Source organism: Rhineura floridana, chromosome 3 (assembly GCF_030035675.1).
Source record: "Rhineura floridana isolate rRhiFlo1 chromosome 3, rRhiFlo1.hap2, whole genome shotgun sequence".
Taxonomy (NCBI): domain Eukaryota; kingdom Metazoa; phylum Chordata; class Lepidosauria; order Squamata; family Rhineuridae; genus Rhineura; species Rhineura floridana.
In genome coordinates, this window is record NC_084482.1 from 232,244,508 (window position 1) to 232,271,362 (window position 26,855).

At 49.3% G+C, this 26,855-nt stretch overlaps 1 protein-coding gene across 11 annotated transcripts in view; it reads left to right on the forward strand.

Annotated features, from left to right (window-relative positions):
• The first annotated feature begins 2,637 nt into the window (after positions 1 to 2,637).
• Positions 2,638 to 26,855, forward strand: part of SYNGAP1 (synaptic Ras GTPase activating protein 1) — an 89,571-nt gene continuing 65,353 nt past the window's right edge. For 4 of the 11 annotated variants that reach the window (XR_009761763.1, XM_061621602.1, XM_061621605.1 and 1 more), the window contains exon 1: positions 3,274 to 3,409. Coding sequence is in view for 9 of the 11 variants with exons in the window: in XM_061621602.1 (XP_061477586.1) it covers positions 3,388 to 3,409 (22 nt within the window). In the remaining 2 variants the exon portion in view is untranslated. Of the gene's footprint in view, positions 2,659 to 3,271; positions 3,410 to 26,855 lie in introns of those variants that run through there. The other 7 variants (XM_061621601.1, XM_061621606.1, XM_061621607.1 and 4 more) reach the window with 4 other exon arrangements.

The window sequence follows — 26,855 nt, forward strand, 5'->3', positions numbered from 1 at the left end:
ATAGCACTCTTCAAGTACAGTATGGCCCTGCTTTACAGCGCTTCGCTTTACAGCGCTTTGCTAATGCTGCTGTCTCAATTAGACGCAATGAGGCTAAAGCCCCACTCATAAGGCACTTGTACCGCTTTTACAGCGGTTTTCGGGTGTTGCGCACCATTCTATTCAGTGAGTTCCGCTTTTCAGCGGTTTTCGCTTTTCAGTGGGGGTCCGGAACGTAACCCACCATATGAGTGGGGCCCTACTGTACATGTAAGGTTGTCACACAGAGGAGGGCCGGGATCTCTTCTCGATCGTCCCAGAGTGCAGGACATGGAATAATGGACTCAAGTTGTAGGAAGCCAGATTTCGACTGAACATGAGGAAAAACCTCCTAAGTGTTAGAGCCACACAACAGTGGAATCAATTACCTGGAGAGGTAGTGGGCTCTCTGGCATTGGAGGCCTTCAAGAGGCAGCTGGACAGCCATCTGTCGGGAATGCTCTGATTTGGATTCCTGCATTGAGGAGGGGGTTGGACTTGATGGCCTTATAGGCCCCTTCCAACTCTACTATTCTATGATTCTATTATCCTACCCCTTATATACCCAGTCAATCACTGCGCTCTGCAGGTGGGGGCCTCCTGCAGATACCATCTTATCAGGAGGTCCGTTTCACACAAATTAGGAAACAGACCTTTAGTGTGGTGGCACCTACCCTGTGGAATTCCCTCCCCTTAGATATTAGGCAGGCATCATCTCTGTTATCTTTTTGGCGCCTACTCCGAAGATGGTGGCGAAACAGCAGATCCGGATGGCCAACGAGAAGCACAGCAAGAACATCATGCAGCGTGGGAACGTGGCCAAGACTTTGAGAAATGCCTCCGAGGAGAAGGCGTCGGTTGGGCCCTGGCTGTTCGCGTTGTTCATCTTCATGGTGTGCAGATTGAGCTGTTTCCCAACACCAAACATGCAGCGGTTGGATCTCCCAATCTACAGGATGTGTATTTAGACTAGAAGGCAAACCACCAACACACTCCATCACCAGCGCAGATGTTTAGGACTAAGGCTCCTAGAATTGTACACCAGACCAACTATGCCTATCATACTTTGTACTAATTGGTCCAGAATGCAAACATCCTGATCCAACACTAATTGTTGTAAACCGCCTAGACAGCTTTGGCTATGGGGTGGTATACAAATGCAATAAACAAAGAAACAAACGTGCCTTTCAAGTAGAGACCTCATCCCAATGTATGTCTGTGTTGGAATTGCTTTTTTAAATGCTTTGAAATATTTTTTTAAAGATGTTTTGTTTTAATATGTTTTAAAGTCTTTTGTTCTTAAGATGGTTTAGAGTGTGTTCAGTGTTTTTCTTTGCAGCCCTGGGCTCCTTCCAGGAGGAAGGGCAGGATATAAATTTAATAAACAAATAAGCAAATAAGAAATGGTCATTGGAGACCAGTGGCAACCAGTGAAGCCTCTTGCAAAAGCCATCCAATGAGCAGTGAGTCTGGCCTCTCCAGGCAGGAAGTTACACCTTTACTCGCTTTCCCACTTCTAACCCTGACCCTGTTCCCCAGTGGGATGTCTGCCTAACCTTATTTGCAAACTCCAATCTTCCCAGCTCTCACAGGAGCAAAGGAGACGGGAGTTTGCAGTAGCCCACAGCAAGTTGGGCGCGCGCGCGCTAATTTAGCGCTATTTTCAGAGCCTCCCCTGAACCTCGACGTCCGATTCCCTCCCTTCCCTCCTCCCGGGGCAACCCAGTAGTCGCCGCAGGTGGCCTGGAGGGCTGCGGGGAGGGGGGGTCAGCATGGCAGAGAGGCTCCGCCTGGGGGCTCCCGAAACACCTCGCGCAGTATCCAGAGCGGTCTTCATCCACTAAACTAGTCCTGAAGCTGGGCTGGAACGGGGTCGGCTCCCGCCCGTCTAATCCACAAGAATCTGAAGCTGGCTGAGCCCCCTCCCCATTTACTCTTTCGCGTGACCCCCACGAGGAAAATCCTTATGGATCTGAGGCAGCCTCACCGCTGTCCACGCGCGCGAGCCTGTCCCGGCGGGGGTGACACAAACGCCCCACGGGGCTGCCGGCGAGCAAATGCTCACCGCTTGCACAGCAGCGTGTGTGGCTTTTTGGGTGGGAGGGAGCGCTTGAAGTGGCCGTGGTACAGCACCGGTGGAAGGGGCGTGTATTGCGATGTGGGCAGTGGAGTGAGAGGGGCCCCGGAGGCGCTAAGCAGGAGTCTCCGTTCTTCCCGTCTGTAAAATTAGCCTGTTAACGTCCTGCCGCTCGCGATTGCTGTGAGGATACGGGGAGGGGAGACGCGGAAGGTCAGCCTCTTGAACGGCCGGCCGCTTTTTTTCTGCTCAGCAATGCAGCCCCGGGGACCGACCGCGAGCGAAGGCGATTTGCTCTTGCTACGGTTCCGGCGGCCTCCGCTCTGCGCCGCCAACTAAAGACGCCGAGCATCCGGAAGGGGCCTGGCTCAGCCGCGCCTTTTCGACGGGGCGGCCGCCGCCACACACGCCTGTCCTCGGTTTCTGTGCCGGGGAGGGGGGGGCGGCGGCTGTGCAGAGCAGTGGCGTGATTAGGACGACTGGCGGGGAGGGACACCACGTGGAGAGGGAGACAAGGAGACCCCCGCCCAAAAAAGACCACACACAGTCTTCTCACATTCAAGGTTGTGTAAACGGAAGACGTTCCCTAGAAATTGCAACGGGGGGGTGTCGCGTGACGGGTCTGGGGGGGAGATCAGAATTGAGGGGCTGGTGGAGGGGGGACCCCCGATGGATCTGGCACGGGGGGGAAGGCACAGCGGACCGCCGCTCCATGACCGCCCCCGCCACCTGCCCTCCGCACGTGCTCTGCCTGCCTCTGCTTAAAGGGGAGGCTTCGCCTTTTTTGCCCTCCGCAACCGCGGCGCCCCCTCCCCCAACTGCAGCAGCTGCGGGCGGGCGCCTTTAAGAGTGGGCAGCGCTCCTGCGACGCCGCTGCGCTGCTGCTGCTGCTCTGAGCGGCCGGCCGGGCTGTGATGCTGCCGCGGCTGCCGGAGGCGGCGGAGGAGGCGGCGGCGGTGAGAAGGCGAGGACGCAGGCAAGGCGAGGACGAAGGCAGCAGCGAGCGGGAGCGCCCGCCAGCCGCAGCGTCGGCGCCTTCTCCGAGCACCCTCCGCCCGCGCCTCTCCCTGCATCAGCACCGAAGAAAGAGGGTGCAGAGCCGGCGGGCGGGGGCGCAGTGCGGGCGACCGGGCGGCGGAGGGAGGGACGGTGCGGGGGAGGCAGGCCCGGCAGCCCCCCGCCCGCCGCCGCCTCCTCCTCCCGTGTCTGCTCCGCGTCCCCCGCCGGGCCGGCCGTTCCCCTCCCCGGCTGGTCCATGAGCAGCGAGCGAGCGAACAGCGGCTGAAGGCACCATGTCCTATGTCCCCTTCCGAGGTACCGCCGCCGCCGCCGCGTGCGCTTCTGCCCGTGCTTTTGCCGCCGCATGCGCGTGTGTACTGTGTTGACGGGGGTCTGCCGGGCTGGGACCCTCCCGCGGCCGCGGGTCTGGCAGAGGCTCTGCAGAAGTTCGGGGGACCCTCCGCACTGCCCCCAACGCAGGCCCGACCTCCGGGGCTGTAGCTCATCTGGAGTGACACCTACTTGGGCCGGGGTTGGGGGCGCAGAGAGAGAGAGAGGGGCTCTGCTTGGGGGTCGTCCTGGGGCCTGCAAGGCCACCTGGGGCCGCTGGCTGGGCCTCGAGAGAGGCGGGGAGGCTCCTGGGCGCGCTGTGATAGTTTGCCCCCCGCTGGGCTGTCGCTGGCCCCTCGCCTGCCGCTGGCCTCTGCCCACGTGGGGCGACGCAGCGGGAGAGGCGTCCTCCTCGTGGCGCTGGATGGGAGGCCGCCCCGTCACGAAGTCTCGCCAGGGATGGTGGGGCAGTGGAGCCGCTGTGGGGCAGAGCAGTCCCGCCTGATCGGGGGGGGGCTACGAGCCCTCCTCCTTCCGCGGACACCCAGCCCTGGCAGAAGCGGCCTGGAGCGCCTTCGGCACCTTGCGGGTGGGGGCCGGCTGTTCCGCTCTGAGGGGGCCTTGCGGGGAAGGGACTTTTTCTGGCTGAGACAGATACCGAAAATGCGCGCGGGGGGGGGGCTCGGTAGCTCCACTGGCCTCCCTGCGCTGCTCACGTTTGATAACTCGCGGGGGGATTTCTTTCTCTCCCCCCCCTTCACACGTGAAAGCCCCTTGCAAGGCTCGCAGGGCCCGGCAGCCTCTGATGCCCCCCATCACATTCCCTCCAGGCTCACTTCTGTGGGGGCAAAGATCAGGATTTGTACTGCCATGTTGCACACCCTCCCCCCCATTTCCCCCCCTCCACTTGCCCAGTGCACCATTCTAGCCAGCAGGAGGAAGAGGGTCAGCCGGGCTGGGCGGGGGCTGGAAGCGCTGGGGGCGTCCTGAGCCCCATTGCTGGCTCCCAGCTGTGCCAGGGATGTCCCCTGAGAGCCCCAGGGGTGACTAACCTGTGGTAACTAACTGGCCACCCTCTAGTGGTTGCTGGACGCCCAACTCCCAGCAGTAATCCCAGGAGCCAGCATGTCCAATGGTCAGCGAGGAGGACGATTTGAGTTGGATTCTCTCCCCACACTGCCCTCTGGCTATGCTAGGAGGCCAGGGAGCCTCAGCCTGTGCCTGCCACAATTGTGGAGTAGTTGCCCCTCTCTCAGCAAGAAGGTTGGAGAAGCAGAATGGGAGGTTGTTTAGTGCAGGCCTCCAAGACAGGCAGGCAAAGGGGCTGGGGGGCATTGTGAGGGGATTGCTCTTCCCCCGTTCTTCCATGCACAGCTTTCGCTGGCATTGGGCATCATTCCGACCCCAACCCAAGTTACGATTGGGGGGGAGGGGGGGAGAGAGAAATACTAAATCATCCGTCAAGCCCATTCAAGCAGAGGAGGGGGGGCTGTGCTCGTTGCCTCTGTCGTGGAGGGGCTTCAGGCACCCCCGAGGCCCTGGGACCCCTCGTATGGCACCCAGAGGCCTCTCAGCTCTCCTGAGGAATGAGAGGGGGTGTGATGTTGCTAGGCAACCATGGTAGAGGGATGCTGGGGGGGGCAATACCAGCAAGAAGCACATTCCCAGAGTGTGGTGCTGCACTGCAGGGAGCCCCCCCTACATACTTCTCCTCCCAAGGCCGGGAGGGGGTCCTGCTCTGCCCCTCCCCCACTTCACCTACCCACTCTCCTTCGCCCCCCACAATAATGCCCCCGCCTTCCCATCATGGGACCTGAAGCAGGGTGAGGCGCAACCCCACCCCAAGGCAGGCCGTGTTTTGGTCTGGCCTAGTTGCTCTGCTGTCACTTCCAGGCACTTCCAGCCATCAGGCAGCACTAATCCAGCAGGAACAGGCAGCTGTGGGAGGCAGCGGGGGGCATTGGGTGGCGGAAGGGACAGCTGTTGGGGTGGGGAGAGGGAGGGGAGGCAGGACTCCCTCTCTCCAGGGCCAAGAAAGATGTGAGGCAGGAGCTTTCCAGTGAGTTACCTGAGGATGCGGCCTGCATATTGCAGACCCTCTCTCTTCATTTGGGCTTGTATGTGTGGGGTGTGAGTGCATGCGTGCACACACACACACACACACACACAAGTGTCTTTCTTTACTATTTCATGTTAATGAGACACATTTTCTCTAATTGGTGAAAGCCTCTGGTGCAGCTGCCTGCTTGCATATCATTTGCATAGCAACAGAAAGAATTGCGATTTGGGCAGGCGGGCGGGCGTTGGGGGGTGTTGGTGCTGGAGGCAGTGTGCCTTCTGTGGGCATCCAGGTGTGTGTGCTTGGCTGGCAGCTTAATGGCTAACCTTGTGCCTTGTCAGGATTATGGCCTTGCATTTGGCTGGCATTAGAGGGGCTGGGAGGGTTAGGTGGTCCAGGTGGCCTTTTAGGGGAGAGTTTGCTTTATTGTTGTTGGTTTATAGCATAAATAGTAGTTATACAAAGAGAGCACACCTTTGCCTGGGGAAATGTCGCCCCACCTCCCAAATGAGGTCCCTAAACTTTGTATTTAGGCTACATTTTGTCTTAAATGTTTTTGGCAAACGTTCCTGAAGATGATTTCAGGAGCTAGTGGGAAAGTAATCTGCATGCCACCTCATCTGATTGGCATCTCCAAGCTGTGAGCAGATTCACATTTGCATGCAATTTACATATCACCAGCCAATCCTTTTTACAAAGTGTAGTGTGTGAGGACCTTGACATGGGGGGGGGGCTCCCCTCTGCCTAGGCAGTGAATGATATCCTAGCCTGCACGTCTTCCTCATTTGGTTTGGGATGCAAGAGACCACTGTGCCCAGGGGGCAAAGGCCGTCCCCAGGTCCCCACGTCCATCTCTTCCTCCCTTCAGCAGCCTCTCCTGTCAAAGAACTGTCCATCCAGAATTGGCCTCCAGTCCCAGTGTAGACTCCTCTCTGCACTGGGGTTTGGTGGGCCCAGTTGTCCGGCCAAGAGAGCTTTTTTCCTTGCCAGGCACCAGAGACCAGCCCCTTTGGACCACTTGCCAATGTTAACGTGAGCCAGGGATGGAGTGTGCGGCTGTAGCCAGCGTCCACTGAAATCAGACTTCCATTTAAGTATACAAGTGAAGCTTAGGAGATGCATCAGCAAGGACCAGCTGGGCATCTTCTTGCTTTCCCAAATTGTGGGGCAGACAAGGGGTAGCTTCCAGGCTTTCCAGGTGCCCCATCCCCATTTCTTAAGCTCGCTAGTTGTACTCAGGGGTGCATCCGCCCTAAGTGAGCTGGGCTTCAGGAAAGCACCTTGATTTCAGGCTGGAGGGCTGGGACAGAAATGGGGGGAACTGAGAGGGCAAGAGGGGCTGGGTTAGTATCTGTCTGTGGAGATGGGATGATGCGGGATCTGGTGTGCTTCCTTTGGTATTGCTTGGACTGTCGGCGAAATTAGTTTGCCAAATTTAGCCTGGGCTATTTATTGGCCTACTTCAGCATTTGCCACCATGGTGCCCTCTAGATGTTGTTGAACTATAGCTCCCTTCAGCCCCAGCATCATATGGCCGTGGGGGATCATGTCTGGAGGGCTCCAGGCTGTGGGAGGCAGGCGGATCTACTTGCAGGTTGTCGTAACTGAGCCTTGCTCTATTTGCCTGGCTTGGAGCCATGCAATGGAGGCTGGTCCACGAAAGCTGCTGGGGCACAGCCCTCCGAATGAGAATCTCAAGCAATTTTTTGACTGCCGCCCCCCCCGTCGTCTCAAAGCCGCACACTCCTTGTTCCACACACATTTGATAGCTTCTTGAATTTGCAGAGGGCTGTGAAAGCATTTCTGTCAATCTTCTGTTCTCTGGCCAATCAGCTTCCAGTTCTCTGGCCAACCAGCTCTCTGCACCGCTTTGCCAATCTTAATCCAAAAGTGTAGCTATGGCAAAGAGGTCCCTCCCTACACTGCCTGCTTTTCAGCCCTGCTAGGAAGGCTCCTGTTCCATCTGTTGTTATGAGGCTTATCCAGCACAGCTAGTGTAGCAGATTAGGGAAGAGTCAGGTCTGAATCAGGCCTGTTTCAAGAACAGCCCTAAGCAGTAGCCTTCACTTGGATCTGAGCATGCTCAGAACTGTTCCCCTCACAGCCAGGTCTGTTCATAGGTAACTAGAGAAGCAACAGGGAGTGTTTCCTGCTTTTAGGAGCTTTTTGTGTAGTTTGTATGTGTGACCTTGCTGGGGATTGGAGAGAGCAAGCGGGCAGACAACTACTTTCTATAATAAATGTCAATTTTGTACTTAATCATTTTGCATTTACTTTTGTGAGTTGGGAGGAGAAATAGTGGATAACTTGTGTATGTGCTGCAACAAACTCTGTGTTAACCATTTCCCTGCATTCACTCAGTAAAAGTTGATCTGAGACACTTGCAATTCCAGAGCGTTTTGTAGAGTATTTCCAAAAAAGGTGTGTGGATTTGCTTCCAACAAGCCCTGCCCTTAACTTAAGTTCAGTGAGTTTTGTCAGTAATTTCTAAAATGAAAAGTTTGGTCTCTCTGTCCATGTGGATATGGCTTCCACTCGTCCCCAAACCTCGAAGATACTCCCTAATCCCAGACATCTCAGAGGCTGATTATGATTACTCTGGGGTGATGTACCTGCACTTGAACAGAGATTATTAGCATTTTCAGGACTGAGGCAAGCATTGCAAATACATTGCTCTGCTCTGATCTGATGTGCCCTGGCTCAGATGAAACTTTTTTTTGTCTATTGGTTCTCTTAATTTAGAGAAGAAAGTGTTTTGGATAATGAAAAGTTAAATTGATTTTTTGGGGGGAGGAAAACTGCATGCAACTAGAATCAAGTTTTCCTCATAATTAGTTTTTGTGTATGTGTTTCTTTTTTTGGCAATGGATCTGTAGGTGTGATCAATACAAAAACTCATGTGGTGTGGCTTAATTTCTAAGTATGAAGTCAATCTTGTCTGAAGATCTTTCTTGGCCCACTTCCACTGTCCATAGATGTGCAAAGAACTGATAGATTTTTAGCAAGGAGACAGTGGCACTCTGCACATGTGTAATGGCACACTTTCCTAAATAAGTGCTGTATAAATCCTATTGTGATGAAAAGAGCAAGGTTAAACATTGAAGCCCTCCCAAGTCAGAATGTTATCCACTGCCGCTGCAGCCAAGTAATGTTTTTTCCCCCTTTGCTAACCCCGAGTTGGCAATTCTTGTGCAGATTTCCTGGGATTACAGTGGCGTGTTGTACGCATGCCTGATCTGCCTTTTAAGCTGTGTTCTCTTGGAATGGCCTCAGGCCACCAAACAGGAAAAACTTACCTGTGAGCAAAGAGAGGTCAGCTGGAGACGACTCCACACAACACACACAGTTTCTCACTTTTTTCTCAAAGGATTTAGGGACTTGGGTTGCCCAAATGAATCTGACGGGAATTAAGTTCAGAGGAAGAAAAGAAAGCATTTATTCAGGCAAGGAAAGCTAATTAACTGATGGAACTCATTGCCACAAGATGGGCAGATTCCCACTAGCTTAGACAAAATGGGCCGTATTATTATTATTATTGTTGTTGTTGTTATTGTTATTAAACAACCCACCCTTCACCCTAACGTCCCAGTGAAAACAGTCTAAAACAAATTACAACCACAAGAATAGGGTGGGCCCTAAAAATAGTGTCAAAAATATGATGATAATAATAAAGGTGCGTCTTCAGCATATGACAAAAGCTGCATAGTGAAGGTGTCAGATGTACATTGGTCGGGAGGAAGTTGCAAAACTTAGGAGCCACTACAGAGAAGACTCTCTCCTGATCTGGAACCCCCCCTGGAGTTACTGGGGGTTGAGGAACTACGAAGTTGAACTCATCACCTGAGACGGGGATGTAGGGAAGGAGGCAGGCTTTCGGATGTTTGGGGCTTAAAGCTGCAATCCAATACTCACTTACCTGGGAGCAAGTGCTATTGAACCCATTGGAGCTTAGTTCTGAGTAGACATGTACTGGATTACAGCCTAATTTGTTTAGGGCTTTAGACACTAACTCAAGCACCTTGAATTGAGCCTGAAAACGTACTGGCCACCCTCAGCAGCAGTAGGAAGAGGAGGAATTTGAGGCATCAGAGCAGGAAGGTGTTAGATACTTTCTCCTAACTCTGCAGGACCATTTGAGTTGCCACAGCTGGAGGCAGAGGACAGGATTAGATGGCACTTTTGGCGTGACCCATGGAGAATCTGCGTGAACTTATTTATTTATTTATCCCGCTCTTCCTCCCAGCAGGAGCCCAGGGTGGCAAACAGAAGCACTAAAAACACATTAAGACATCATAAAAACAGACTTTAAAATATACCAAAACAAAACAACTTTAAAAAAAATTTTTTTTAAGCTTTAAAAACATCTTTTAAAAAGGGTTAAAAAACATTAAAAAAATATTAAAAAGCAATTCCAACACAGATGCAGACTGGGATAGGTCTCAACTATCTCTGCTATCTTTTCGGCGCCTTTTGAAGACTTTCCTCTTTCAACAAGCCTTTTAAGTTGAGACCTGTCCCAGTCTGCGTGTGTGTTAGAATTGTTTAATATATTTTTTAATAATGTTTTTAACCCTTTTTAAGGTTGTTTTTTTAAAATGTTTTTAATGTTGTTTTGTTTTAATGTATTTTAAGATCTGTTTTTATGATGTTTTAAAGTGTTTTAGTGCTTTGTTTGCCGCCCTGGGCTCCTGCTGGAAGGAAGGGCGGGATACAAATTAAATAAATAAATAAATAAAAATAATTTAAAAGGCTTGTTGAAAGAGGAAAGACTTTGAAATTGTTGTAAACTGCCCAGAGAGCTTCGGCTATGGGGCGGTATACAAATGCAATAAATAAATAAATAAATAAAAGGCGTCAAAAAGATAACAGAGATAGTGCCTGCCTAATATTTAAGGGGAGGGAATTACACAGGGCAGGTGCCACCACATTAAAGGTCCACTTCCTATGTTGTGCAGAACAGACTTCCTGATAAGATGGTATCTGCAGGAGGCCCTCACCTGCAGAGTGCAGTGGTCGACTGGGTATATAAGGGGTAAGGTGGTCTTTCAGGTATCCTGGTCCCGAGCTGCATAGGGCTTTGTACACCAAGACTAGAACTTTGAACTTGGCCTTGCTCTTGCTCCAGGGTCACCAAAGTAGTGCCTGTGAGCACACCCTCGCCCACAGAGGCCTTCCCTGGCCCCTCCCCCTGCCAAAATTAGGCTTGAAAGAAGCAGTCTGTGGAAATAGCCAAGAGAGCAGAATAGGGTGCATTGTGTGTGTGTGTGTGTGCTTGTTTAGTTTGCAAATATGCCCAGTGGCCCGAAACGTTTGGCGCCCCTGCTGTAGTTGGTGGGATACCAGAGGCCTCTGATGGGCATAAATGGCATGAGTAGTCGGGGGCATATTTCAAGCTGGGCAGGGTGAGCGTATAGATGTGAAAGGGGCAGCAGATGCTTTGCATGCAGAAAGCCCTGATTGAATCCTGAATGGCAGCATCTCCACGTAGGGCTGGGGAAGGACGACCCCCTGCCTGGCACCCTGGAAACTGCTGCTGCCAGTCCATGAGGCCAATCCTCAGAGGGGCCACCACATTAAGCCTCTTGCAGCAAAAACCAAGACTCACCAGTGCTTGTAAATCCTGAGCTGAATGGACCAGTGCCCCCCCACCCCCGGCTCTCTCTCTGTATGAAGCATGTTCCCATGTTCTGTGACCCCAGAGCGACCCACAGAAGCAGAGCGGGACTGGTTGCATCCAGAAAGCCAAAAGGCTGTTTTTTAAAATTGTGGGTGTGTGGGCAAGGACTGAAGCAGCCTCACTCCACCACTTAGCTAGTTTGAAACTATCCCGTTTGGGGGTTTAGCCCCCAGAGAGTTTAATTGTGTTTATTCTGCCTGGAGCCTCTAACCTGCAGCGCTTCATGCTTATGATCGGGAAAACTTTTCTGCGTATGCTTGGGGGTACTGTCATTTTGCATATTATGTCATGTGTTTCAGAACAGAGCATAGGCACTGAGAAGCATATTAGGTTGAAGCCTGGCTGAAATTGAGAGATTAGCAACATGTTACATGCAAACATCATATAATGGACCCTGAAGGCCTTTATTTTAGAAATAAAATCAGCTCGTGAGGGGGAGGAATGTCTCGTGGCCACGCCTCTCCCTGTTCTGAATCCCCTCCCGAAGCTGATTTTCTTTTTAAAACAAGAACAGATTTGAGGCTCTGTCACAAGCTGTTGATGTGCAAAATGTAGTTAGCTGTTCTGCTTGATGTACTTTTCACAAGGACCCTCCTTGCATCACTGCTGTGGCGATTCCCGTTTATGGTGTTTGCAACTCTCCCGGACTGCAGTTCTATGAAAGAGAGACCTGTCAAAGAGATACCTCTCCTTGCGCTGGGGGGAGAATTACACTTCCCAGGGTCCCTTGGGGGATGCCATTAAAGGCTTGAGAGAGACCAATGGGGGATGGCTCTCGGAGGCCGTTTCCCCATTTGAGGCCTGTGGCCTGTGTGGGACTTGTGGAAGGCATAGAGGTGTCTGTTTACTTTATACATTTATATCCTGCTTTTCAAATAAAAATGTCTAGGGCAGCATACACAAAACATCAAAGCAACCAATAGCATAAGATGCAATAAAATAATTTCTGCACCACACGTTCAAGTGTTTGGTCTCACTTTGATGCAACCCCCCTCCCAATACATTATTCCAAAAACAATTTCTGAGCCCCCAGCCAGTCCTGGGCAAGCTGACCACTGACTGGCCCTTCTTCCGATTGCAGTGGGGCAGCCACTCACTACAGGGATGGGTGGGGTGGAAGCACTACCCGCCCACTGAGCTCTTCACTGTTTGGAGTGGGCAGACATCTGGCTTGTCTGTTCATCTAGGTTCACAGTTGGGAGGAAAGGGGGGAAAGGCTGGTCTCTGGCCACTTTGTCAACTAGCCCAAAACAACAAAAAAGCAACAACCCCAAACAAGGCAAGCTGCTGTTTTCCTGGTTGACTGGTTCCTCTCAAGCAGAAAACAAGCTCCTCAGGAAGAGAAGTTCTTTCTTCCCCAGCCTTTCTGCCTGGAGTTGTAAACACAAAGGAGAGATAAAAAGGTGAATCCACTATGGGTGGATCCACAGTGGGCTACAGAATCATTCTCAAAGAGTGCTTATCAATGGTTACTTCTCAAACTGGGGGGAGGTAATGAGTGGGGTACTGCAGGGCTCAGTACTGGGCCCAGTGGTCTTCAACATTTTTATTAATGACTTGGATGAGGAGGGGCTTGTTGCTGTTATGTGCCTTCAAGTCGATTACGACTTATGGCGACCCTATGAATCAGCAACCTCCAAGAGCACCTGTCATGAACCACCCTGTTCAGATCTTGTAAGTTCAGGTCTGTGGCTTCCTTTATGGGATCAATCCATTTCTTGTTTGGCCTTCCTCTTTTTCTACTTCCTTCTGATTTTCCCAGCATCATTGTCTTTTCTAGTGAATCATGTCTTCTCATGATGTGTCCAAAGTATGATGACCTCAGTTTCATCATTTTAGCTTCTAGTGACAGTTCTGGTTTAATTTGTTCTAACACCCAATTATTTGTCTTTTTCACAGTCCATGGTATGTGCAAAGCTCTCCTCCAACACCATAGTTCAAATGTTGATTTTTCTCATACCCGCTTTTTTCACTGTCCAACTTTTGCATCCATACATGAGATCGGGAATACCATGGTCTGAATGATCCTGACTTTAGTGTTCAGTGATACATCTTTGCATTTGAGGACCTATTCTGAGGAGAGGCAGGGAATGCTTATCAAATTTGCAGATGATACAAAATTGGGAGGGATAGCTAATACCCGGGAAGGCAGAAACAAAATCCAAAGGGATCTTGATAGGCTGCAGCATTGGGCTGAAAACAAGAAAGAGAAATTTAACAGGGATAAGTGCAAAGTTCTACACTTAGGAAAAAGAAACCAAATGCACAGTTATAAGATGGGGGATACTTGGCTCAGCAATAGTATGTGCGAGAAGGATCTTGGGATGGTTGTTGATCACAAGTGGAATATGACCCAATAGTGCGATTTATTTATTTAATTTATTTATTTATTGTATTTGTATACCGCCCCATAGCCGAAGCTGTCTGGGCGGTTTACAGTACCTAAAAACACATATACAAATTTAAAACACATCTTTTAAAAACAATTTAAAACACAATGTAAACATTTAAAACAAAAAACATATGCGATGTGGCTGCAAAAACATCAAATGCTATTTTAGGCTGCATTAACAGAAGTATAGTTTCCAAATCACATGAAGTACTGATTCCCCTCTGTTCAGCACTGGTTAGGTCTCATGTTGAGTACTGTGTCCAATTCTGGACACTGGACTTTCAGAAGGATGCAGACAAACTGGAGCAGGTTCAGAGGAGGGCAACAAGGATGAATGAATGAATGAATGAATGAATGAATGAATGAATTTTATTATACGGTCACAGACCCGTCGTACAAAAAATACAACAAAATACATAAAAAATAAAAACATAATATATTAATATAACAGTATAATCCTATGAAAACACAGTTTAAAAGGAAGAATTCTTTTGTCTTAACTGGATTAAGTTTAAGAATTTGGCAACCATTTCTGTCCATAGTTTATCAGCATCGGATAAGAGGAGTTGGACATACCAGTTATTTGATCTTCCAGGAAAGCGATTAATTATGGGAGAAATAAATCTAAGCCGTTCAGCATGATAAAGGTTGCAAAAAAGAAAAGTGTGAACCAATGATTCGATTTCAGAGTTTGAGCATGGGCAGATGTGGTTTGCATAGGGAATGCCTTTAAAACAGCCGTCTAAAATCGCGGGGGGGAAACAGTTGAATCTCGCTCTTGAAAAGAGTATACGATATTTCGGAATAGATAGATTTATCAAATAGGATGCACGGGCAGGAAATGAGGGCAACAAGGATGATCAGGGGACTGGAAACAAAGCCTTATGAGGAGAGGCTGAAAGAACTGGGCATGTTTAGCCTGGAGAAGACTGAGAGGAAATATGATAGCATTCTTCAAGTACATGAAAGGTTGTCACACAGAGGAGAGCCGGGATCTCTTCTTGATAGTCCCAAAGTGCAGGACGTGGAATAATGGGCTCAAGTTGCAGGAAGCCAGATTTCGACTGAACATTAGGAAAAACGTCCTAACTGTTAGAACTCTATGACAGTGGAACCCACAACCAGAGCTTGGAAAAGTTACTTTTTTGAACTACAACTCCCATCAGCCCCAGCCAGTGGCCATGCTGGCTGGGGCTGATGGGAGCTGTAGTTCAAAAAAAGTAACTTTTCCAAGCTCTGCCCACAACCTATGGAAGTGGTGGGCTCTCCAACCCTGGAGGCCTTCAAGAGGCAGCTATACAGCCACCTGTTCAGTATGCGTTCATTTGGATTCCTGCATTGAGCAGGGCGTTGGAGTTTATGGCCTTATAAGTCCCTTCCAACTCTAGTATTCTATGATTCTACGAAATGCTTGCATTGTGTGGGGAGGCTGCATGGGGCATATCTCCCCTCAGTCTTCTCAAGACTAAACATGTCCAGTTCTTTCAGGATTTTGTCTTGTTACGTTCTAACTGGCCTGTAATTTCCAGGATGCCCTCCTGGATCCCTTGTTAAAAATTGTCTTTACATTGGCCACTTTCCAGTCCTCAGGTATGGAGGTGGATCTGAGGGACAAGTTACATCTTTTTGTTAGAAGATCAGCAATTTCACATTTCAGTTCTTTGAGAACTCTCAGGTGGATGCCATCCGGACCTGGCGATTTGTCAGAGTTCATTTTGTCCAACAGGCCTAGAACATCATCTGCCATCACCCCTGTTTGCCGCAGTCTCCCTTCCTGCAAAAGTTAATTCAGGCAGAGGGATTCCTCCCCTGTGAAGATGGGTGCAAAGAATGAATTCCACTTCTCAGCAGCCTCCTCATTCTCCTTAGAAGTTGAGGTACCCCTGCAGGCTGCTTCGCCCCGCGCGGGGGCTTGCTTTTTCAAAAAAGGTTGGGGCGGGCAGGAAGGATTGGTGGGGGTGTCCCTGAGCACCCAGCTGGTTGCGGCCGCTTCCTTTGCCCTGGGGAGAAGCTTTTCTGAATTGGGGCGAGTGGGAGCGAGGGAGGGAGATCTATGTGTTGTCTGTGTGCATGTGGGAAAAAAGGAGGCCTGTGTGTGTGCACTTGGGAGAGAGAGAAGGGAGATATGGGTGGTTATGTAAAGGTGAAATGTGTGTTGTGTAGGTTTATCAGAGACAGACAAGGAAATGCATGTGTGGCTGTGCAGTCTGTTTGTGCGTGGTAAGTGCGTGCATGTACTCTGAGTGCCTGTCAGGGCAACTGGTGTGGCCACCTTCTGTACTTCCTCTGGTACCAGAGAATGCTACCTGTTGTTACTGGACAGCAGCGGCATCATGTTGTGTCTGTGATGAAGTGGGGGTAGGTCAAGCAGCAGTGACTCATCCCTCTCAGTTTGGGCTCTACCACACACCCCTTGATGGCCATTTTGCTTATTTTTAATTTTTTAATTTTAATTACTTTGATTTCTACTATGTATTTTTGATGTTTATTATTGAGCTTTAATTAAAAGTTCATCATAATTTCAATAGGGGAGGGATGGGAGAGGCATTTCACAATTGATTAATAAAAAAGCACACCTTGACTCCCTTTGGCATCCAGGGGTCCAACCTCTTCCCTAGACATTCTCCTGCTACTAATGGATTTAAAGAATGTTTTGTAGTTGGCTTTTATATTTTTAGTAATGTGCTCTTCAAGTTCATTTCACCATTCCTTCTTTTTTTTTCTTTTGCCAAAGTTTGTGTTCCTTTTCTGTTTTCCTCATTTGGGCAAGACTTCTTGTTGCTAATAGCTTCCTTGACTCTGCTCTTTAACCTCGTTGGCATCCTGTCGGCCCTGAGGATACCTTTCCTGATCTGCCCTATGCACTCCAGCTGAGCTTCTGATGTTGCCATCCCCTCCCCCGTGTCTCCCTGAGGCAGTGGGAGGGCCCCACTGAGGAAGCAGTGTGTGCCAGCTGCCTTGTGATTGGGCGGGAGGAGTGGGTGACAACTGCCATCACCTAAGGGGGAATATGCCACCTCAGAGGGCAGGGCCTGAGGTGTGGGTGGGGCCAAGGGGGAGGGAGGGGCCAGCAAATGCTTTTGTGGCTAAGGAGAGGAGTGGCTCTTCCAGGTGCAACCTATAGACCAGTGTGGGTGCATTTCTCAGTACAGTGAGTAATCCTCAAGGGGGTTGGCCCCGCTTTCACGTCAGCAGGGGGTGGATCTGGGGACAAAGACTACTAAAATTGCCTTGACTCCTCCTTGCCCCATGGCAGCCCCTTCTCCCCCCCCCAAGTATATTGTTGCTGGTTGAATCCTGCCAGTTGTGGGGAGTTGCAACCCCTCCCTGTCCCTGAGTTGTGGGGTTGCCTCACTTCAGGACATGACTCCTGCCCCCCTCAGAAGCCCCACGGAGGGAGGGAGGGAGGGAGGGAGGGGCCCTCTCTTCTGATGGCTTTTTCACCTCTTCCCCCGCCCGCCAACCAGTCTTTTCCTGTTAATTCCTTCATCTGTTATTAGTTCAGGATTTCAGTGGTGGCAAGGTGTGTGTGGGGGGAGCAAGGAGGCACAGAGCCCCCCATCTCCTAGACCCCCACCCACATGTGGGCATTCCTTTCACATGGAAGCACTTTCAAGTCCTATAGAAATGTTGATCAATTGATCAATTCCAGGAAGATTGGGTAATTCCAGTCAGTTGGTTGCGAGGTGAGAGGCTGTGTGTTGGGGTGTGTGAGAGGAGTGGCCAAGCAGGCAGCCTAGTATGGCTCTGATGTGGGGTGGCCGTGGGGTGCTCTCTGCGGCCGCCTTTGATTTTCTTTAGGTCAGTGATCTTTGCATTTGAGGACCTTTTCTATCACAGCTGCCCTCCCCAGTCTTAACCTTCTTCTGATTTCTTGACTATTGTCTCCATTTTGGTTAATGACTGTGCCAAGGTATTGATAATCCTTGACAAGTTCAATGTCCTCATTGTCAGCTGTAAAGTTGCATAAATCTTCTGTTGTCATTACTTTAGTCTTCTTGACGTTCAGCTGTAGTCCTGCTTTTGTGCTTTCCTCTTTAACTTTCATCAGCATTCATTTCAGATCATTACTGGTTTCTGCTAGTAGTATGGTATCATCTCCATATCTTAAGTTGTTGATATTTCCCCCTCCAATGTTCACACCTCCTTCATCTTGGTCCAATCCCACTTTCCGTATGATATGTTCTGCATAAAGATTAAACAAATAGGGTGATAAAATACACCCCTGGCTCACACCCTTTCCAGTGGGGAACTAATCGGTTTCTCCATATTCTGTCCTTACAGTAGCCTCTTGTGCAGAGTATAGGCTGCGCATCAGGACAATCAGATGCTGTGGCACCCCCATTTCTTTTAAAGCATTCCATAGTTTTTCATGATCTACACAGTCAAAGGCTTTGCTGTAATCTATAAAGCGCAGGGTGATTTTCTTCTGAAATTCCTTGGTCCGTTCCATTATCCAATGTATGTTTGCGATATGATATCTGGTGCCTCTTCGCTTTCTAAATCCAGCTTGGACATCTGGCACTTCTCGCTCCATATATGGTAAGAGCCTTTGTTGTAGAATCTTGAGCATTACTTTAAGCTCCACTGGCTGCCAGTTTGTTTCCGGACACAATTCAAAGTGCTGGTGCTGACCAATAAAGCCCTACACAGCTTGGGTCCAGGCTATTTGTCAGACCGCATCACCCTCTATGTGCCTGCCCGGGCCCTGAGATCCTCAGGAGAGGCCCTTCTTTCAATACCTTCATCCGCACAAGTACAACTAGTGAGGATACGAGATAGGGCCTTCTCGGTGGCTGCCCCTAGGCTTTGGAATTCCCTCCCTAAGGAGATAAGAATGACCACTTCCCTGCAGTCCTTTCGTTGACAGGTAAAAACTTTCTTATTTCAGCAAGCCTTTGATTCCAAAGGCGGCTAAGGATAGCCCCAAAAGGAGGTTATATTGTTCTTGCTTGTTTATTTTTTAATTATTCTGATTTTATGAGTATAGTTTTTAATTATCAGAAACAGTTTAATGCTATTTTAAATTAGAGTTCATTTTTTAATTGTATCTGTCTATATTTATTTATTTATGTATTATATGCTTTTAACTGTGGTAGGTTTTAATTGTATCTGTTTTTTATCTGGAAGCCGCCATGAGTTCCCATTTGGAAAAACGGCGGGGTATAAATAAAGTTAATAATAATAATAATAATAATAATAATAATAATAATAATACTTTACTTGCATGGGATATTAAGGCAATAGTTCGGTAATTACTGCATTCCCTGGGATCCCTTTTCTTTGGAATTGTGATATATATTGAACACTTCCAGTCTGTGGGCCATTGTTTAGTTTTCCATATTTCTTGACAATTTTTTGTCAAAATTTGGACAGATTCGTCTCAGAAGCTTGTAGCAACTCTATTGTTATGCCATCTGTTCCTGGTGATTTGTTTCTTCCAAGTATTTTAAGAGCAGCTTTCACCTCACATTCTAAAATTTCTGGTTCTTCATCATACAGTTCTTCCGTGAATGAATCTGTCATCCTGGCTTCTCTTTTATAGAGTTCTTCAGTGTATTGCTTCCATCTTCCTTTTATTTCATCTCGGTCAGTCAGTGTGTTCCCCTGTTGATTATTCAACATCCCTACTCGTGGTTTAAATTTCCCTTTCATTTCTCTAATCTTTTGGAATAGGGCTCCTGTTCTACCCTTTTTGTTGTCCTTTTTTATTTCTATACAGTAACTATTGTAATAGTTTTCTTTGTCTCTACGTACTAGTCGCTGTATTGTTACATTTAGGGTTTCTATCTTTTTCTTTTTCTTTCCTTCTCTCTTTAACCATTTGAAGAGTTTCTTCAGTCATCCATCGAGGTCTTTTTCTCTTTTTGGTATTGTCTTTTTGCATTCTTCCCTGATAATGTCTCTGACTTCACTCCATAGTTCTTCTGGTTCTCTGTCAACTAAGCTTAAAGCCTCAAATCTGTTCCTTATTTGATCTTTATATTCTTCTGAGATGTTATTGAAATTGTATTTTGGCATTATGAGTGCTTTGTTCTTCTTCTTTAGCTTTACTCTGATTTTCAATACGACCAGTTCATGATCTGTACCACAGTCTGCTCCTGGTCTTGTTTTTGCAGAAAGTATGGAACTTCTCCATCTTCTGTTTCCAATTATATAATCAATTTGATTCCTATATTGACCATCTGGTGATGTCCACGTGTACAGTCATCTTTTCAGTTGTTCAAAAAATGTGTTCGCAAGAAACCAGTCATTGGTTTCACAGATTTCAATAAGTCTTTCTCCTGCTTCATTTCTGTTTCCTAGGCCCCATTTCCCCACAATTCCAAGTTCTTCTCTGTTCCTTACTTTTGCATTCCAATCCCCCATGATTATCAGCACATCTTGTTTTGCTGTGTGATCAATTTCCTCCTGTACGTCTGTGTAAAATCTCTCCAGTTCTTCTTCTGCATTTGACATTGGAGCGTAGACTTGGATGATGGTTATGTTAATAGGTTTCTCGTTTAATCTCAGTGATATCACTCGCTCAGACCTTGCGTTGTAGCTCCTAATTGCTTTTGCTACAACACTTCTCACTATTAAAGCACCCCGTTTCTTCTTAATTTCTCATTTCCTGCATAAAATATTTTGTAGTTGCCTGAAAATGGCCCATTCCCATCCATTTTAATTCACTCATGCCAACTATTGTAATGTTCATGCATTCTATTTCTTGCTTGACAATTTCTAACTTGCCCTGGTTTATGCTTCTCACATTCCATGTTCCTGTTGTGTGCATCATACAACTCCGGACTCTCTTTTCGCATCTCTACTGTTCTATGATTCTAGGTCCCAGCTACGATCCTTGCGGGATTCCACTTCCTACATCCCTCCCTGGGGAAAACGCTCCCTTTATTCCTGCTCTCTGCTTCCCAGGGGCGTCACTGCCGGGGTGCGGACGGTGCGGACCACACCCGGGTGACACCCTGAGGGGAGTGACACCTAGAGCCGCCCCGCCCCGTGCCGTTGGCCAGCAAAGGAGCCGAGAAGCGCTCTGGGTCGGCACAGCCAACTCCTCCTCAGAGGCGGGCGGGCGAGACCGAAAGCAGGCACCCACTCACTGGTGGTGAAGCCGGGACGGGCCTTCCACCACCAGCCTGGAGTGCGTGGTGAGTGCGTGCGCATGCAGACACACGCAAGACCAGCCACCCCCCGTCCATGCACCTGGGAGGGCGCACCAGAGGTCCGCACCCCCCCCCGCACTCCCGCTAGTGAAGCCGCTGCTGCTTCTGCGGCTTAACTAGTTCCCGATCCACTTGAGGACCTCTCCTCTTATCCCATGACTGATAAGCTTACTCAGGACCCTTTGGGGAGGGCTTTGATCCAGAGTTGTGCCCTCCTCCCACTAGGCGGCTGCTCTTCCTTTTATCCTTGGAGGGCCCTGGGCTAGTCTGGGACATACTCTGCGCTCAGACTCTAGTCACCCGGAGGGATAGCAGGTCTCATGGGAGCCGCAGGACTGTGTGTGTGGACACAGACTATGCGCAGTCAGAGAATTGTGTGTGTGTGTGTGTGTATTTCACAAACATATGTATGTATATTTGCTTTTGGGCCTTGCCACCACTGGAGGAGGGCACAGTGGCGAGGGGTTTTTGAAAGAGCACAGGTCTGAGGGGGGCTTGGGGCCAGGATCATCTTCCCTTCTGGCCATGCGCTCCGGCTTCCCGTCTGTTCTGGGCCCAGTTCAACTCGCAGGTCTTAACCATTAAAGCCCTAAGCAGCATGGACTGAGGGGTGCCCAGTGACGCTACTGGTGGCCAGTTTGTTTCCAGGCCCACTTCGAGGTGATCACTTCAGTGTCTGCAGCCCTAAATGATTTCAGCCCCCCAATATCTGAGAGCTGCCTCCTTCTCTACAGGCCCCGTCTCAGGTGCTGAGATCAGTGGAGGGCCCTCTTGGTAGCAAGGCTGTGGAGTCGGAGTCGTGGAGTCGGAGTCGGGAGCAATTTTGGGTGGAGTCGGAGTCAGTAGAAATGTACCGACTCTGACTTCCAAATACATTTTGATTGACAAGAAGCAATTTTGGGTGGAGTCGGAGTCGGACAGTAGAAAAATAGAGGAGTCGGAGTCGAAAGTTTGGCGTACCGACTCCACAGCCCTGCTTGGTAGTTCCTCAGAAGCTGGGGGGGGGGGGCTGGCAGCCTGGCAAGGGCCTTCTCTGTGGCATCTAAGTTGTGGAACTCCCTCCTGACTGAGGTGCATCTGGTATGTTCACTACATAGCTTTTGTCATATGTTGAAGACTCACTTATTTACTAGGGCCGGCACCAGCCTGCCCTGGGCCTGCGGTGCCCACCTGCATGCACCACCTCCCCCTCCCCCTGCGGTGAATGCTGGGCGTGCCAGATGCGCATGCCTGCCATCAACCAAGATGGCGGCAGAGGCATCAGCCCCTTAGGGAAGCCTCGGCCACCATCTTTAATGGTAGGTGTGCGTGTACAGTGCACAGAGCACTCACTGCAATGGAAGAGGTAGGTAGGGCATACAGACAGGCATCGTGGGCCTTCATGGTTGTATGGGAGGGGTGCCTGGGAACTCCCTCTCTGCAATATGTGGCAGGGTTGGGAGCCAACGCTGCTGCAGATTGCTGAATGGGAGCACTACCCTCCCATCCTAAGGAGGGGCCCTTCAGGGTCCCTCTGGCCCGCAGGGGCCCTCAGCCAGGGCCTGGCCTGGCTGCCCTCTGGTGCCGGCCCTGCTTTTTACCCTGGTCTTTGACACTTGAGATACATATTTTAGGACCCACCCTTTTCTTCTGACTATAATTGGTTTTAAACTATTTTTCATATTGTATTTTTAAATAGCTTCTTATGGAGAAGGGGGGCACAATCAAATTGTGGTTGTAGCGAACAACGCACGCGCGTACTCAGAGAGGCTTGACCAGTGCCAACACTCTGGTCTTTCTGGTGCCAGGCAAAGACCTTTTCATTTTCCCTGGTTTTTTGGTGTTAAAACCTTTTTTTTTGGTGACATATAGATTCGCAGTTTAAGCTGTGAAATCTTTGGTGCGGCTGTGAGTTTTACTCTCTTGCTTTCTTCTCTGCTGCCTCCAGATGGGGCTGATGGGAGCTGTCGGCAAGATACCTGCAGGGCACCATGTTGGGGAAGGCTGTTTTATGCTGTATTTGTTTTGGCTTTAATTTCCACTTTGTGCTTTCAGTTTTGGCTATGCTTGCTTGCGGGGAGCTTCTGTTTATATGGTTGTCAGTGGTGGAGAAGTAGGCACGCTCCCGGCCTGGCCCGGCCCTCGCTGGCTCCACAGGAGGTGGGGGGCCCTTCGCGTCAGAGGCTGGGGAGGGAATTCTCAGCTGGCACACCTGAGTTTGGGCTGTGCTGAAGCCCCAGAGCTGTGGGAGTCTTGCCATCTTGATGGGTCTAGGGGTTTTTTCCGCTCATGTTTCCAGCCATTTATTTTAGGGATCTAAAAATATCCTGTAGCGCTGGTTCTCTGGCGTGTGGATTTGGAGCCTTCCTCTTGCTTGGGAGCAGAAAAGGTTGCAGCCTTTACCATCAGGGTGACCTGTCTGAAGCCCCCCACCCCCCAAACACACACCACACATACACAGAGGCGTCTCAATCTTTGAGGGCTTGTTCTTGCCACGGGAGGGCAGCCTGGTGCCAAGCAAGGCCCTTACACAACTCCGCATCCTCCACCCCCACTGGAGATTCCACCCTCTCCAAATGGAGGCTCAGGCAGGAGGAGGAAGGGAGGGAGGGAGGGAGGGAGGGAGGGAGGACTTTTTCTTCCTCCCCCCTCCCACACTACTGGCCATCCGTGCAGCTCATCTCTCCAAGGCAACAGAGCCAGCACCAGGAGACTGCTGAAGGAGGCATGGCGGCATGGTTGGGGTGCCAGCCTTTGCTGGGACCTCTTCCTGCTGCTGCTGCTGCCACCGCCACCCCTGCGACCTTCCCCAGCTCTGCCCCTGTCATGGCATCAGGTTCCCCAGTCGGTGACATCGGCCCATTGGCACCTCCGCGGCTAATGGTGGCCAGCCTGTTTGGCAAGTGAGGCATGATCCCAGCCTTGGCTCTGGGCTGCTGCTTCAGCAGGGCAGGTGTCTCAGCTTGCGGAACCTTCTCACCCCCCCCCCGCTTATGCCTCTAGCCAATGCAAGTGGGGAGTGGGGAGCACTGCCCGGGAGGGGGATGCCTTGATCTAGGTGGGGGGGCAACCAGTGTGGGGTTGGAGGGCACCACCCATTCAAGCCCATAGCCAGACTCCTGTGCCCTCCTCCCCAACACATTCCACAAAGCAAACCCCAGCTGGTGGTTGTGGGGAGAGGGAAGGTCAAAGGGGGAAGAGGCTGATCCCCCTCCAGCCCTACCCAGCAAGCAGACTGACAGCTCACTTTGCAGCTTCTTTCGAGTTTTCAGAGGGGGGTAGGTATTGTAGACCTGAGCTGCAGGGATGGGTGGTGGTGCCTGGGGGGGGGAGCTCCTTCTCCCTCCCTCCCTCCCTCCCTCCCTCGCAAGGGCCACAGCTCCCTGGGAGAGAACCTGCACGCAGAAGGTCCCAGAAAGGAACAGATTTTTTAAGTAATAGATTAAAACTTCATACCACTATTCTCAATAAGCACAACATGCTCTGGCAATGACTCCCAGTGTCACCACTCTTAGATATGACTTCACTACCTAAGGTAGTGTTGCTGGGGTCTCCAGGCAGTGCTGGAGAAAGGCTTGGAGAGCTGGCAGCCAGCCAGTGTTGGCGATACTGACCCCCAAAAAACTTATTTTCACATAGATTGACTCCCATGACTGGAATACAGCAATTGAAGGATATAACTTGTTCAGAAAGAACAGAAGGGAGGCAGAGTCGCACTGTATGCTAAAAATATATATCCCTGCACAGAAATACAGGAGGATGAGCTTGGTAGCTCCACTGAGAGTCTCTGGATTGAAATAAAGGGGGAAAGGAATAAAAGGAACGTGGTGGTTGGAGTCTACTACCGACCACCCAATCGAGAAGAAGACGAGGATGACACTTTTGCAAGTAATGGGGGACTTCAATTATCCCGATATCTGTTGGGAGACAAATTCTGCCAAACACGAACCCTCCAGAAAATTCCTGACCTGTGTTGGAGATAACTTCCTCCTACAGAAAGTGGAGGAAGCAACCAGAGGTCAGCTATCCTGGACTTGATTCTAACCAACAGAGTTGACTTGGTGGATGAAGTTATGGGACCTCTGGGGGAAAGGGGCCACACTATACTTGAGTTCTTGATTTTAAAGGAAGCAAAAACTGAGAGTAGCCATACGTGCACCCTGGACTTCAGGAAAGCCGATTTTAATAGAACAATGGTAAGTTAGGTTAAGTGGCCAGCACCCCTAATGAGTCCAACATGGGTAGGAGTTTCTAAAAGAGGAAATTCTGAAAGCACAATGGCAAACAATTCCAAGAAGGAAAAAAGGGAGAAGACAGCAGAATAAGCCAATGTGGCTTCACAAAAAGCTTAGAGATGACCTGAAAACAAAAAAGGACACATACAGGAAGTGGAAAGAAGGCCAGAAGAGTACAAAGGAAGAGTACAGGCAGGTATCACGGAATTGCAGGGATGGTGGAAGGAAGGCTAAAGCTGAGAATGAGCTGAGGCTAGCGAGGGATGCTGAAAGCAACAAAAAAGCTTTCTTCAGGTACGTCCATAGTAAAAGACAGAGATAAGAAATGGTGGCACAGCTACTCAATGAGGATGGCAAAATGATAACAGATGACAAAGAAAAGACAGAAGTGCTCAATTCCTACTTTGGCGCCTATTGAAGACTTTCCTCTTTCAACAAGCCTTTTAAACTGACCTATCCCAGTCTGCGTCTGTGCTGGAATTGCTTTTCAGTATGTTTTTTTAAAACCATTTCCCCCCCAAACAATATTTTTTTTAACCCTTTTTATTTAAGATGTTTTCAAAGCTTTTTTAAAAAAATGTTTTTAAAGTTGTTTTGTTTTAATGTATTTTAAGGTCTGTTTCTATGATGTTTTAAAGTGTTTTTAGTCCTTTTGTTTGCTGCCCTGGGCTCCTGCTGGGAGGAAGGGCGGGATATGAATCAAATAATAAATAAATAGATAAACATTCCCAGTTCTTTCAGTCTGTCCTCATAGGGATTTGTTTCCAGTCCCTTGATCATCCTCATTGTCCTCTCTGAACCTCTTCCAGTTTGTCTGCATCCTTCTTAAAGCGAGGTGTTCAGAACTGGACACATTACTCAAGATAGGCCTAACCAGGGCTGAACAGAGGTGAACTAGTACTTCATGCAATTTGGAAAGTATACTACTGTTAATACAGCCTAAAATAGCATTTGCTTTTTTTGCAGCCACATCGCACTCTTGGCTCATATTCAGTTTGTGATCAACAACGATTCCAAGATCCTTCTCGCATGTAGTATTGCTAAGCTATGTATTCCTCATCTTATCAAGATCCCTTTGAATTTTGTTTCTGTCTTCCAGCTATCCTTCCCAATTTTGTATCATCTGCAAATTTGATGTGTTCCCTGCCCCTCCTCATCCAAGTCATTATTAAAAATGTTGAAGGGCACTGGGCCCAGGACTGAGCCCTGCAGTACCCCACTCATTACCACTCCCCAGTTTGAGAAGGAACTATTGATAAGCACTCTTTGAGTACGATTCTGGAGCCAACTGTGGATCCACCTGATAGTTGTTCCATCCAGCCCACATTTAGCTAGCTTGCTAATCAGAATATCATGGGGCACTTTATCAAAAGCTTTGCTGAAGTCCAGATATATTATGTCCGCAGCATTCCCACAGTCTACCTGGGAGATTACCCAATCTAAAAATGAGATGAGATTAGTTTGGCAGGATTTGTTCTTGATAAATCCATGTTGGCTTCTATTAATGCCTGCATTATTTTCAAGGTCCTTACAGATTGACTGCTTTATAATCTGCTCCAGAATATTCCCAGGGATTGATGTCAGGTTGACTGGTCTGTAGTTCCAGGTTCCTCCCTTTTGCCCTTTCTGAAGATACGTTAGCCCAATCATCCGGCCCTTCACCCATCCTCCACAATTTTGCAGAGATAATGGACAGTGGTTCTGAGAGTTCTTCAGACAGTTCCTTGAATGCAGAGGATGCTCTAGGATGTAGAGCATCGGGCCCTGCATGTCTGAACTGGTTCAAAGTGATTTGGTATTCCTTGTTGATTTGTGTTTGAGTTGCAAGCTGCAATCCTGCTCCTTCAACTTCCTGGGAGGGTTATAAATCCTCTTTTGGGAGAAGACTGAGCCAAAGTAGGAATTAAGCACTTCTGTCTTTTCTTTGTC